The sequence below is a fragment of the Schistocerca piceifrons genome, chromosome 1, assembly GCF_021461385.2.
Source record: "Schistocerca piceifrons isolate TAMUIC-IGC-003096 chromosome 1, iqSchPice1.1, whole genome shotgun sequence".
In the NCBI taxonomy this organism is placed as follows: domain Eukaryota; kingdom Metazoa; phylum Arthropoda; class Insecta; order Orthoptera; family Acrididae; genus Schistocerca; species Schistocerca piceifrons.
The window spans coordinates 922801639-922815702 of record NC_060138.1 but is presented as its reverse complement, the minus strand read 5'-3'; the positions used below and the strand labels follow the sequence as shown (position 1 = coordinate 922815702).

The window sequence follows — 14064 nt, the reverse complement described above, 5'->3', positions numbered from 1 at the left end:
CAAGTAAGCAGGAATAGCGAGGAGTGATTCGATTTTTGGTGGCGGAGGGAGTTGGAGGCCGGAAATGTATCGACTGAGTACAGTCTGAGTCGTTCAAGTGTTGTGGAATGGCACAAACAATTCCTTCAGAAGCACGAGTCACTGGAAGACGATGCTCATCCTGAACAGGCTCATCATGTCATCACAGCAGAAGTGGTTGTGGAAGTGAATGCTTTAGCCTTGGACAACTGCAGAATCACCGTTGACGAGATCCATCAGTTACTGGGTATTAGCGTCAGCACCGCCCACACCATAATGCATAAACACTTGAAGTTTTGAAAAATCTGTGCGCAGTGAGTTCCCCACCAACTGACCACCGAACAGCGCAATATTCAAATGGCACAGTCTTTGAGTCATCTGCAATGTTATCATGAGGAGGCATACAGCTTTCTGTTGCGTATTGCCACAGGTGACAAAACACGGTGTCACCGTTTTGTACCGGAAAGCAAGTGTCGGAGCAAGCAGCGGAAACATGCAACTTGACCATCTCCAAAGAAATTAAAGGCCATGCGCACCAGTTCTGGTAAGGTCTTGATGTCCTTTTTCAACAACAAGGGCTCACTGCTTGTCGAGCTCTTGTAACAGAGAAACACCATCAATGCCAGCATTATCAAGCCACTTTACAGAACCTTAGACGAGCCATCACGTTGAAACGCCGAGGCATGTTGTCCAGTGGCATTATCCGCCTGCATGATAATGCCTGCCCACACAAGGTCAACGCAGTGAAGACGACATTGCAGCAGTTTCGGTGGGCAATGCTGGAACATTCACAGTACAGTCTGCACCTTTCACCGTGTGATTTCCACGTGTTTGGGCCTCTAAAACAAGCTATTCGCAGACATCAATTTGCAACAGATGATGAAATGTGTGACTGGATCCTGGCCTGAAACCGACAGCAGCCTACTAGCTTCTTCAAGGATGGAATCGACTCGCTAGTGTCACAGTGAGATAAATGTGCCAACAGTTTTGGCGACTATTTTTGAGTATGTGTACTATTTTTAACTACATAAAATCGTTACCGTTACTTTATACTAGTGACTGGGTTTCATTTGAATGCCGCTTATAATTTGCTTCACTTATTCGGATGTTATACAACGTACTGGTGGGGATTACAATTTTTAATCATATATGTCAATTAAATATGTTTTGCTTGTATTGTGGGGGTTTTAACGTTTTCCTTGATTCTGCATTTTCCTCAACTTTGTGGTTTTTAAGTGTGGAATCCACCAAAAACATAAAACAGGGGTTTCACTGTGCTATGTAACAAATATTCAACTTGCTTAATTTTCACTGGGCTATTGTTATTTTGACTACTTGCCTGTAAATTATAGAATCAAATGTAAAAGAGTAATTGAATTGTTGTGTGAGACAGCACTAGAAACATCCCGAGGACCATTTTTCATAACTTTGTAGTTTCAGACATATAATGTTGTAGTGCACACCATTTATTACTTACTGAATATGATACCTTTGAAACAGTCCATTTATTTGCTTAGAGAATGTTGGTTGAAGATTAGGTATGTTGTATTCTGTAGTATGAGAAAAAGTCCTAAAATGTCTGGTAGATTGAAGCTTTCTTGAATATAGGAATCTTGCAAGATCTTATTTATTTATTTATTTATTCATTTATACACTTCTTTATTTATGTAAAAAAGGAAAGAATGAAATGTGATGAGCTTGTATGTCAGGAGTGTATATTAGTTGTAGGTGCTTGCACAAATGCCTTTTGTACAGATGACTGAGTGCATATGCTCAAACAGTGTTAAGAAGCATGTAAATGACATGAATATACAGTGAACACACATTAATGAGAAGTACATTATCAGGAGGAACAAAACTGGCATTCTACAGATCGGAGCGTCGAATGCCCGACTCCTTAATCGGGTAGGTAGGTTAGAAAATTTAAAAAAGGGAAATGCCAGTACTTACCTCAGCTCAGTACAGCCGATAGATAACACAAAACAGAACAGAAAATTTACATTCCTAGCTTTCGGAACTTTGTTCCTTCATCAGGGAGGAGAGAGGGGGGAAAAGGGAAGAAGGGAAAGTGGATATAAATTTTCTGTTCTGTTTTGTGTTATCTATCGGCTGTACTGAGCTAAGTACTGGCCAGCCCCTCTATCTCTTTGTTAGTATTTGTTTCACATGTTTATATGAGATTTTCCATTAATAATTTAAAAAAGGGAAATGCATAGATTAAGGATTAAAGCTAGATGTAGTGGGAGTTAGTGAAGTTCGTTGACAGGAGGAACAGGACAGTGGGCCAGGTGAATACGGGGTTATAAATACAAAATCAAATAATGATAATGCAGGAATACGTTTGATACTGGATAAAATAATATACTGTGAACAGCATAGTGAATGCATCATTGTAGCCAAGGTAGACACGAAACACACAACCACCACTGTAGTACAAGTCTATATGTTAACTAGCTCTGCATATGATGAAGAGATTGCAAAAATGTCTGATGAGATAAAAGAAATTACCCAGATAATTAAGGGACATGAAAATTTGGTGGTCATGGGTGACTGGAATTCGATAGTAGGAAAAGGCAGAGGAGGAGAAGGAAAAATAGTAGTTGAATATGGACTGAGAGAAAGGAATGAAAGAGGGATCCACCTCATGGACTGTTGCACAGAGCATAATTTAATCACAGCTAATACTTTGTTTAAAAATCATGAAAGAGAGTTGTATATGTGGAAGAGACCTGGAGACAATGGAAGATTTCGTACTGATGATATAATGGTAGGTCAGAGATTTAGGAACCAGTTATTAAATTGTAAGACATTTCCAGGGGCAGATGTGGACGCTGACCACAATTTATTGGACATAAATTGTAGATTAAAACTGAACAAACTGCAAAAATGCCGGAATTCAAGGAGATGGAACCCGAATAAATTGAAAGAACAAGAGGTTGAAGAGGGTTTTGGATTGAGCATTGGGGTCAGTTGACAAGAACAGGGGAAAGGAATACAGTAGAAGAAGAATTGGGGAGCTTTGAAAGAGACTAAAGTTGGTAAAAAGATGAGGGCTAGTAGAAATCCCTGGGTAACACAAGAGCTATTGAATTTAATTGATGAAAGGAGAAAAACAAAATTGCAGTAAATAAAGCAAGAGAAAGAAAATATGAACATTCAAAAAATGAGATTGACAGGATATGCAAAATGGCTAAGCACGAATGGCTACAGGACAAATCTAAGGATTTAGATGCATATATCACTAGGGGGAAGATGGATGCCACCTACAGGAAAATTAAAGAGACCTTTAGAGGAAAGAGAACTGCCTGTATGAATATCAAGAGCTCAGATGGAAAACCAGTCTTAAGCTAAGAAGGGAAATCAGAAAGGGGGAAGGAGTATTTTAGAGGGTGTATACACGAGGGATGTACTTGAGGGCAGTATTATGGAAATGGAAGAGGACATAGACGAAGATGAGATGGGAGATATGATACTGCATGAAGAATTTGGCAGAGCACTGAAAGACCTTAAGCGAAACAAGACCTGGGAGGAGACAGCGTTCTGTTAGAACTACTGATAGCGTTGGGGGAACCAGCCGTGACAAAATTCTTTCACTGGTGAGCAAATGTATGAGACAGGCAAAATACCCTCTGACTTTGAGAACAATATAATAATTCCAATTCCAAAGAAAGTCTATCAGTTCATTAAGTACAGTAAAAAAAATACACACATTTTTACAGAAGAATCGAAAAACTGGTAGAAGCCAAACAGTGGACCCATCATACACCTTCAGTTGTGCCACTTACATGCAGTTACCATTGGTAGCAAAATGGTTATCACCAGACCTCAATTTGCATCATTTTCCTTTCAATTCTTGCTCTAAGGATGATAGGCAGGCTGCTAGCTTGTTGGTTTACAGACTGTCTAATAATAAATCAATACTTAAATGTTGTTGTTGTTGTGGTCTTCAGTCCTGAGACTGGTTTGATGCAGCTCTCCATGCTACTCTATCCTGTGCAAGCTTCTTCATCTCCCAGTACCTACCGCAACCTACATCCTTCTGAATCTGCTTAGTGTATTCATCTCTTGGTCTCCCTCTACGATTTTTACCCTCCACGCTGCCCTCCAATACTAAATTGGTGATCCCTTGATGCCTCAGAACATGTCCTACCAACCGATCCCTTCTTCTAGTCAAGTTGTGCCACAAACTTCTCTTCTCCCCAATCCTATTCAGTACTTCCTCATTAGTTATGTGATCTACCCATCTAATCTTCAGCATTCTTCTGTAGTACCACATTTCAAAAGCCTCTATTCTCTTCTTGTCCAAACTATTTTTCACTTCCATACATGGCTACACTCCATACAAATACTTTCAGAAATGACTTCCTGACACTTAATTCTATACTCAATGTTAACAAATGTCTCTTCTTCAGAAATGCTTTCCTTGCCATTGCCAGTCTACATTTTATATCCTCTCTACTTCGACCATCGTCAGTTATTTTGCTCCCCAAATAGCAAAACTCTCTTACTACTTTAAGTGTCTCATTTCCTAATCTAATTCCCTCAGCATCACCCGATTTAATTTGACCACATTCCATTATCCTCGTTTTGCTTTTGCTGATGTTCATCTTATATTCTCCTTTCAAGACACTGTCCATTCCGTTCAACTGTTCTTCCATGTCCTTTGCTGTCTCTGACAGAATTACAATGTCATTGGTGAACCTCAAAGTTTTTATTTCTTCCCTATGGATTTTAATACCTACTCTGAATTTTTCTTTTGTTTCCTTCTCTGCTTGCTCAATATACAGATTGAACAACATCGGGGAGAGGCTACAACCCTGTCTCACTCCCTTCCCAACCACTGCTTCCCTTTCATGTCCATCGACTCTTATAACTGCCATCTGCTTTCTGTACAAATTGTAAATAGCCTTTCGCTCCCTGTATTTTACCCCTGCCACCTTTAGAATTTGAAAGAGAGTATTCCAGTCAACATTGTCAAAAGCTTTCTCTAAGTCTACAAATGCTAGAAACGTAGGTTTGCCCTTCCTTATTCTAGCTTCTAAGATAAGTCGTAGGGTCACTATTGCCTCACATGTTCCAATATTTCTACTGAATCCAAACTGATCTTCTCCGAGGTCGTCTTCTACTAGTTTTTCCATCGGTATGTAAAGAATTCGCGTCAGTATTTTGCAGCTGTGGCTTATTAAACTTATAGTTCGGTAATTTTCACATCTGTCAACACCTGCTTTCTTTGGAATTGGAATTATTATATTCTTCTTGAAGTCTGAGGGAATTTCGCCTGTTTCATACATCTTTCTCACCAGATGGTAGAGTTTTGTCAGGACTGGCTCTCCCAAGGCCGTCAGTAATTCTAATGGAATGTTGTCTACTACGGGGGCCTTGTTTCGACTCAGGTCTTTCAGTGCTCTGTCAAACTCTTCACGCAGTATTGTATCTCCCATTTCATCTTCTTCTACATCTTCTTCCATTTCCATAATATTGTTCTCAAGTACACCACCCTTGTATAGACCCTCCATATACTCCTTCCACCTTTCTGCTTTCCCTTCTTTGCTTAGAACTGGGTTTCCATCTGAGCTCTTGATATTCATGCAAGTGGTTCTCTTTTCTCCAAAGGTATCTTTAATTTTCCTGTAGGCAGTATCTATCTTAACCCCTAGTGAGATAAGCCTCTACATCCCTACATTTGTCCTCTAGCCATCCCTGCTTAGCCATTTTGCATTTCCTGTCGATCTCATTTTTGAGATGTTTGTATTCCTTTTTGCCTGATTCATTTACTGCATTTTTATATTTTCTCATTTCATCAATTAAATTCCATATTTCTTCTGTTACCCAAGGATTTCTACTAGCCCTCATCTTTTTACCTACTTGATCCTCTGCGCCTTCACTACTTCATCTCTGAGAGCTACCCAATCTTCTTCTACTGTATTTCTTTCCCCCATTCCTGTCAATTGTTCCCTTATGCTCTCCCTGAAACTCTGTGCAATCTCTGGTTTAGTCAGTTTATCCAGGTCCCATCTCCTTAAATTCCCACCTTTTTGCAGTTTCTTCAGTTTTAATCTACAGATCATAACCAATAGATTGTGGTCAGAGTCCACATCTGCCCCTGGAAATGTCTTACAATTTAAAACCTGGTTCCTAAATCTCTGTCTTACCATTATATAATCTATCTGAAACCTGTCAGTATCTCCATACCTCTTCCATGTATACAGCCTTCTTTTATGATTCTTGAACCAAGTGTTAGCTATGATTGAGTTGTGCTCTGTGCAAAATTCTACCAGGCGGCTTCCTCTTTCATTTCTTACCCCCAATCCATATTCACCTACCACGTTTCCTTCTCTCTCTTTTCCTACTCTCAAATTCCAGTCACCCATGACTATTAAATTTTCAGCACCCTTCACTATCTGAATAAATTCTTTTATTTCATCATACACTTCAATTTCTTTGTCATCTGCAGAGCTAGTTGGCATATAAACTTGTACTACTGTAGTAGGTGTGGGCTTCGTATCTATCTTTGCCACAATAATGCGTTCACTATGCTGTTTGTAGTAGCTTACCCACATTCCTATTTTCCTATTCATTATTAAACCTACTCCTGCGTTACCCCTATTTTATTTTGTGTTTATAACCCTGTAGTCACCTGACCAGAAGTCTTGTTCCTCCTGCCACTGAACTTTGCTAATTCCCACTATATCTAACTTTAACCTATCCCTTTCCCTTTTTAAACTTTCTAACCTACCTGCCCGATTAAGGGATCTGACATTCCACGCTCCGATCCGTAGAACGCCAGTTTTCTTTCTCCTGATAACGACATCCTCTTGAGTAGTCCCCGCCCGGAGATCCGATTGGGGGACTATTTTACCTCCAGAATATTTTACCCAAGAGCACGCCATCATCATTTAACCATACAGTAAAGCTACATGCCCTCGGGAAAAATTACGGCTGTAGTTTCCCCTTGCTTTCAACCATTCGCAGTACCAGCACAGCAAGGCTGTTTTGGTTAGTGTTACAAGGCAAGATCAGTCAATCATCCAGACTGTTGCCCTTGCAATTACTGAAAAGGCTGCTGCCCCTCTTCAGAAACCACACGTTTGTCTGGCCTCTCAACAGATACCCCTCCGTTGTGGTTGCAGCTACGGTACGGCTATCTGTATCGCTGAGGCACGCAAGCCTCCCCACCAATGGCGAGGTCTATGGTTCATGGGTGGGGGGGGCAATACTTAAATATACAGCTCTAAAATAGACAGCGTATTTACTATGTGCAGCCAATATTTTTATAGGCAGATATGTCAATATTGTTTCCTCCGATATATTGATACTTCCCCCCCTCCCTGATATATCAGAGTAACAGTCATAGTTGGAGCTCCACACATCTGCATCTGTCAAGAAAAAGTTAGCATATTATACTTGATTTGACCGTCAGTGGTTAAGGGAGCAGTGTGCATCAAATTTCTTTTCCAAAACCAGCCACAAATTTTGATATTGTCAGGTAGGCTACTGGATTCATTAAAAAGCATAGATCTGTTTTCTAAGAGCACCTGAAAAGAACTAACTGTGTGAATTGAATGCATTATTGATTTAAAATAGAGTACCCTTTTTAGACAAGATATCTATACCCAGTATGCAGGTGGCCATTTAAAGAATAAAAACAAAGCTCTGTATTCTGGCCCAGACAGGGCAGTTGGGCCTAACCATCTACTGCCGTACTCTGCCAGTGGCATAATTCGGATGCTGTCATGGGATCAGCACACCATTCTCCTGATTGTTGTTGGCTTTCTTGACCTTGGAGGTGCCATTTCTCAACCAAGTAACTCCTCGATCTGCCCCTTAAAAAAGAGGGTTAGTGCATCCCATTCCAGTCCTTTCACCAAGCAAAACTCTGCTGGTAGTACCAGGAATCAAACCTGGGTCCTCTGTGTAGTAGCCAGACATGCTGGCCACTGAGCTAAGGAGGCGGACTACATGGTTATCTAACACGTCCTACTCTGCAGTTCGTTCCCAGAAATTATAAATAATAGCAACAGAATGCAATGCAGCTGCTCACTATACCTATCAAGAGCCACCTTCATGTTGAATATTCAGAAATATATACAGTACAACGTGTTAGTTTGTTGTTCTGACTGCCACACTGACAGTTGACCTCTTGCAAGCTAGATGATAACTTTTTAAATTGGTATATTGGTGGTTAAGTTTGTGAGAGAAGATTTGTTAATGTAGTAAATAAGTAAACATCTCATTAGCTGTATGATAAACAGGTAAAGTGTTTTCTGCAATCTTCTTTAATGGAAACATTTAGTTTCGATATTTTTCTGCTTTACTAAGTACTCACATCATCTCAGAGAGATGCTCCTTAGTGCTCAGTGTGTGAGGATCCTATATTGTCACATACAGAGATACTTGCTATTACTTATAACATTTGAGAGTCAACTAATTAAATTGCTTTTTGCAGTGACTATGTTGCAGTGCCTTTTGTTTCACCGATGCAGAATTTCAAAATAATTGCTGCCTGCTGACAATGTTTTGAATAAAGTCTGATTGTTGTTGTTTCTGTTGTTGTTTAGTGCAGGCACTGTGTAACAGTTGGGAGCCACAGCTGGGTTGAGAATTTGAGTGGGCCGACACAATTCTCTTAAAGTTGCTAATATGTTTGTTAGATGATTATTCATGCCACATTATTCATTAGAGACTTCCAGTTTGAAAATATCAATGTCGCATAGTGGCATGCAGAATCTTTATTAATTGTGCACATTTTGAAGTGTTTGCAATGAGTTATGCTTTAGAAAATAAGTCGTGCTGTTTGTGACGACGACGGCGACGACGACAACAACAACAACAACAACAATAATAATAATAATAATAATAATAATACTGTTCTTCATAGTACCCAAAATTATCCACGTCCTTCAATTTTCAACCATTGGATCATATCTGTCTCTTCATTAATGGAGTTAAGAGAGGCAGCAGGATTTTTGTAGTATCATGCACATCAGTGATGGTATTATGAGTGCTACATGACAGTCAATTTCTTTCATGCATCTACAGCTTGATGTTGGATCTGTCATTCCCTTTACTTTGCCCCTATATCTTCTCTTCTCTTGTTATTTCTCCCCTGTTTCAGTCAAAGTAACCTTTGCTTCAGAAAATTCATGGTTTAATGCTTGTTAAAGAAGTCCATGATTTCATAATTCTGCATCTACACGTGTACTGTGTGAACCTTTTTCAGTCAGAGTAACCTTTGGTTCATAAAATTCATGGTGTAATCCATAAACTTTGTATGCAGTGTATGGTAATGATCCAGATGATAAGAGTAGTGTTGGGCAATGGGTAAAAAGAAAAAAGCTGAAGCATCTGGAAGTGCAGCGACTGAGCTCCTTGATCATTTCAGGATGTTCTGTGACAGCCACAGTTTGTGAAATTGTGAATTGTGCAGATGTCATTACTGAGCAGAATGGCACATCACAACTTGAAAGTTGGCTCTACAGCTACGAGCGAGCATTGGAAGTGCATGTGCAATGATAGACACTCTTTGATATAGCAGAAGTGTGCTCAGGATGGATTCCACAAATGCTCACAGCAGACCACAAGATTCAAAGAAGAGTCATTTCACCTGAACCGTTAAAGTAGTTTGAGATCAGCTGAGAATTTTTTGCTGTCACAGATTGTGACAGGTGACAGAAGATGAAGCCTTGGTGCATCACTTTGTGCCAGTAACTGAAAGGTGGTCACTGGAGCGGCACCATCCACAATCACAAAAAAGAAGAAATTCAAGGGAGCTCCCTCTGATGAGTGCATAATTCATGCTGTGAAAACATGGCTACGAGGACAGGACAAGTGTTACTACCAATAGGGAATACATGCTCTTACACAATGCTGGCGTTAAGTCCATAGAATGTTATGGAGGCAGGCTAGTAAAATGGTACATGTAAAAGAAATAATGATTGAAATTGTCACCAAATTCTGACTCTTGAGGATGAAGGGGTTCTGAGAAAAAAAATTGTAGTGTATTATTTATTGAATGAGCTTTGGAGTATGTTCCATACCTCTCCATTGAGCATATCACCACTGTTGTTGAGTTTGTCACAAGAGCTTTATGATGACCTCCATGACTCTAGTATATTTGCTATACGAACTCTTGCTGCAATGCTGTGCTCTTTGTCCTTTTTATTTCCCCTATTAATAGAATCAGGTAAGGGTACCAACTGATATTGAGTACTCAAGAATCACTTGTTTACAGGTTTTATAAGCTACTTCCTTTGTAGGTAAATTAAATTTATGTAGGATTTTCTGAAAGAATTTCTCGGACACCTGCCTACATACATTTTCAATCCCAGTGGATGTGGACTCATAGATATGTAACAGCAGTGACTGTTTCTAATTATTGGCAACCAAATGTGTAATCAAACAGTGAGTCCTTTAACCTGTGTATGCACAGTATGTTACATTTGTTTAGGCTGAAGTCAGGTGTTATTTCTTGCACCAAATCTCAATCAACTGTAGGTTTTCCTGCATTTGGTTACCATTTACTGCTGTTGCTATTTCCCTATATACAACAGCATCATCTGTGAAGAGACTCATAAAACTTCTACCAGATACTTTATGTATACTGTCAGCAGTAACTGCTTTATAACATTCTGAGTATGCTCATAACAATTATTCTCCTTAGTGGTATAATTTCGGAAGGTAGAATTCAGTATTTTGACCTTGTGTGTGTCCTTTTTGGCTGCATTGTGAAAACTGAGCAACTGTATGGATGACTTTGGTTCATGTACTGATTCTAAATAATGCCAAAACTTTGCATGATTATTCTTCAGATAGGCAAACAGATTTATACTTTTGCTGTCCTTGAATGCTTCTTGTGTGTCTCTCTCTGTACACACTATTTGGTATCTTTCAGCCTTTGTTTACAAAGAAGGTTTTGGTTTCATTTATTTCTGTGAGAAAGTGCTCCTTGTTTTCATAGCAACATTCTAATATGGCTTTTGAACCACAGGTTATCTTTCCTACCCGTCACAAACTTACTTCGCACATACAAATCTTAAACGTGGTATAAAGATCCTCCTGCGTTATGTTTGATTGTCCTAGATTATTATTCCATATTAATATCAGATACAACTGTATTAAATTATGTACTTTCTATTATATTTATAAATATTGCTGTTAGTCATGTACCTCAAAAATGAAAAATTGAAAATCAGTGTTACATTTTTGGTGACCATTTTTTAGTGCACAGTGAGATAAATAATGATGCTCTATAATTCACTGTACCTAATATCAAAAATCTTTCCAGCAACAAGAGTGCAAGGAGCTATGCAACACCTTATATACAAGAAAATGTTGTTACTACGGACTGGAGGAGACAGAGTGCTGGGTCAAATACTCACCTTTGTAACAAATGAGCAGGAACGAATCTTTGAAGCTTGCCATATGGGTGTCCTCTTACTAGGTTAGTAAATTTAATAACTATAAATACTGAATTTGAAATAAAATTTTCTGCAACAAGAATTTAACTGGACAACAATTTTCACCCTCAGGTACCCCAGTGATGTTTGTGATGTGTGTTGCATATTCTCTTCTTGTTCTTGGACCATGGGCATTGGTTGGAAATGTTGTTATCCTTCTGTTCTATCCAGTTATGGTAATCAGTGATGTTTTGTAATTTGTGTTGACTATTTGTGTTTCTCATTTTGAATGTAATAATCTGTCATAAGGATTCATTTTCAGGCAGGGATTGCTAGCTTAACAAGTATGGTCCGTATTAGTACAGTAAAGGTTACAGATCAGAGAGTTGGACTGATGAGTGAAATATTAAACAGTATACGTCTTATCAAGATGTACGCTTGGGAAGACAGTTTTGCCAACAAAATTGCAAGTGAGTATGAGATTATACTTTTGTACTCATGCTCAAGGTGTGGTGTGATCATCAGTTAAAAGGAGAAACGTTGTTTAGTCTCACTTTTACGATTTCGAGATCAATTTTAAGGATTCTTTCTGTTTATACCACTGTATTTAATAGTGCCACAATGTTTGTTGGGTGGAGTAATCTAATGAACGGTTAAACCGATATGCAACTTCAATGCTTATGAATACTTTCTGTTTCAAAGAAAATAATGGAATGTTGAGATGGTGTTTCTTCAGGATGAGATCATACCCATAAAATGGTTTCCTTTATAGCAGTACCCCAACTAATAATAGTAATTATAATCATGATGATAATAACTGCAGATAATTCTCTTTTGCTTACAAAAACAATTTATTGGCACATACAGAATTATGGTTTCTGTTCTTTTATACAATACACACGACTTCAAACCTTTTGTGGACTGTTTCTTGTGTTTAACTATAAATGTTTATATTGCAAGGGGTTCTCCAATTTTAAGTGTCAACCTGTTACTTTCACGTGAAATGCTTTCTCTTCAGACCATTAACAGTATTGATGCTTAACAAGTACTGCAGTCCATTGCAAATTTATCATTTACATAATTGAGGCATAGGAGAGTTGTTCTTTAAGAATGAGTGATACCCTCTCGGTAATATCACTGGTGATCACTTTCTGGAAAGTGTAGTACTGTCCTTCTGTGTATCCATTTCATAGTTAGTAAACTGAATTTCAAGTATCACTTAATATAATTTAATTAGTATGAATATTAAATAACTTTTAAAAAATCTTATAGGATGTGTGAATCAGATAGTGTGTGTATCAAAAGGAAAAGTCACTCAAGACACATTTAAAAAATTGTATGAAACATAATTGCTGGTAAGTATTTACCCCTAGGAGGGAAAATGTATACTGTTGCCAACACACACTATCCTATTCGTCCTTGAGAAGAAGACGCGGACGGGCTTTTAACTTTCTCCAACGCATCCCTCTCTCCTTCCTGAGGGTATTTCCAAAAGCGAGGATAGTGTCTGTCCTTTTATATGTGTCTGTTGGTGGTACTATACATTTTGTCCCTGGAAGTAAGTACTGGCCAGAAAATCTGTTACAGAATAGTTTTTCACAGTGTATTTATTATTTGAAGCTGTAAAGAATATTGGTCTGATATTTTTTTTTATGCTTCTCGTATCTTCAGATTGTATAAACCAAAGAAGTGTGTGTGTGTGTGTGTGTGTGTGTGTGTGTGTGTGTACAGGACAGGTTTCTGCTCACATTACTCTATTTTTTTATCATCGTGGTGAACAGGTAACAGTGCCTTGTCTGCCAAAGGGCAACTCTTTTGTAGTAGACATCAGTATCTTTCTTTCACTGTTGGTTTTAATGTTCCATACATATTTTTATCATAATTAGTTTTGTGGCATGATGTTTGTCTTTTTTGTTGTGTTTCATTATCTTTTTGGACTCATGTTAATTCTCATATTGTAGTACATAAACACATGTGTAAAAATAGATCCATGTTATTACATCAAAATATTACCTTCTTTTGTTTTAGCTGTTAGGAATTTTGAAAGAAAGCAGCTACAGAAGGCAGCATTTTTGCAGTCTTTTAGCAATACAATAACACCAGCTATCACACTTCTAGCATCTATATCTACCTTTTTGGGATACAGGTACATTTATCACTGTATGAAAATTTTTGGTAAAAAGATGAATGCATGCATTTCAGTTCTCAGTTGCATGTTACTTCGAAGGAAGATAAACTCTGATTTGTTACATATCTGTTACAGAGCAATAGTGTTTATGTAATTACAGTAGAGCCCTGGTAATTCGAGCTAATTGGCGCTAAGGCTACGTCAAATTATAAAAAACTCAGATAATATGAAAATAATACTAAATCAATGGATAAATCGTGAATAAATATTTAATGAGCACAATAATGATTACAAAATAAATAAAAAACAGTATAGTACATACCTGTGTTATATGTACATATATGGGCACGTATTTCCAAATTACAAAAATATAAGTTGCATTTTAAAGAAATTTTCCCTAGTCCTTTGTTTTAAAATAAAACTTCATTTGTTAGCAGCAATGTCATGCCATCTTCTAAGAAGCATGGTGTCAGTTGGAGTAGCTTCTGCTTGCTACTTGATATAATGCAATGCCACAGCTAG

The 14064-nt window shown here is 38.2% G+C and overlaps 1 protein-coding gene across 2 annotated transcripts in view; it reads left to right on the top strand.

Moving 5' to 3' along the window:
• The window catches only part of LOC124769376 (ATP-binding cassette sub-family C member 5-like), a 298192-nt gene that overhangs the window by 113903 nt on the left and 170225 nt on the right, over positions 1-14064 (top strand). For both annotated transcript variants that reach the window (XM_047249493.1, XM_047250268.1), the window contains 4 exons: positions 11303-11458; positions 11547-11650; positions 11737-11884; positions 13443-13560. In XM_047249493.1, the coding sequence (XP_047105449.1) occupies positions 11303-11458; positions 11547-11650; positions 11737-11884; positions 13443-13560 (526 nt within the window). The remainder of the gene's footprint in view (positions 1-11302; positions 11459-11546; positions 11651-11736; positions 11885-13442; positions 13561-14064) is intronic.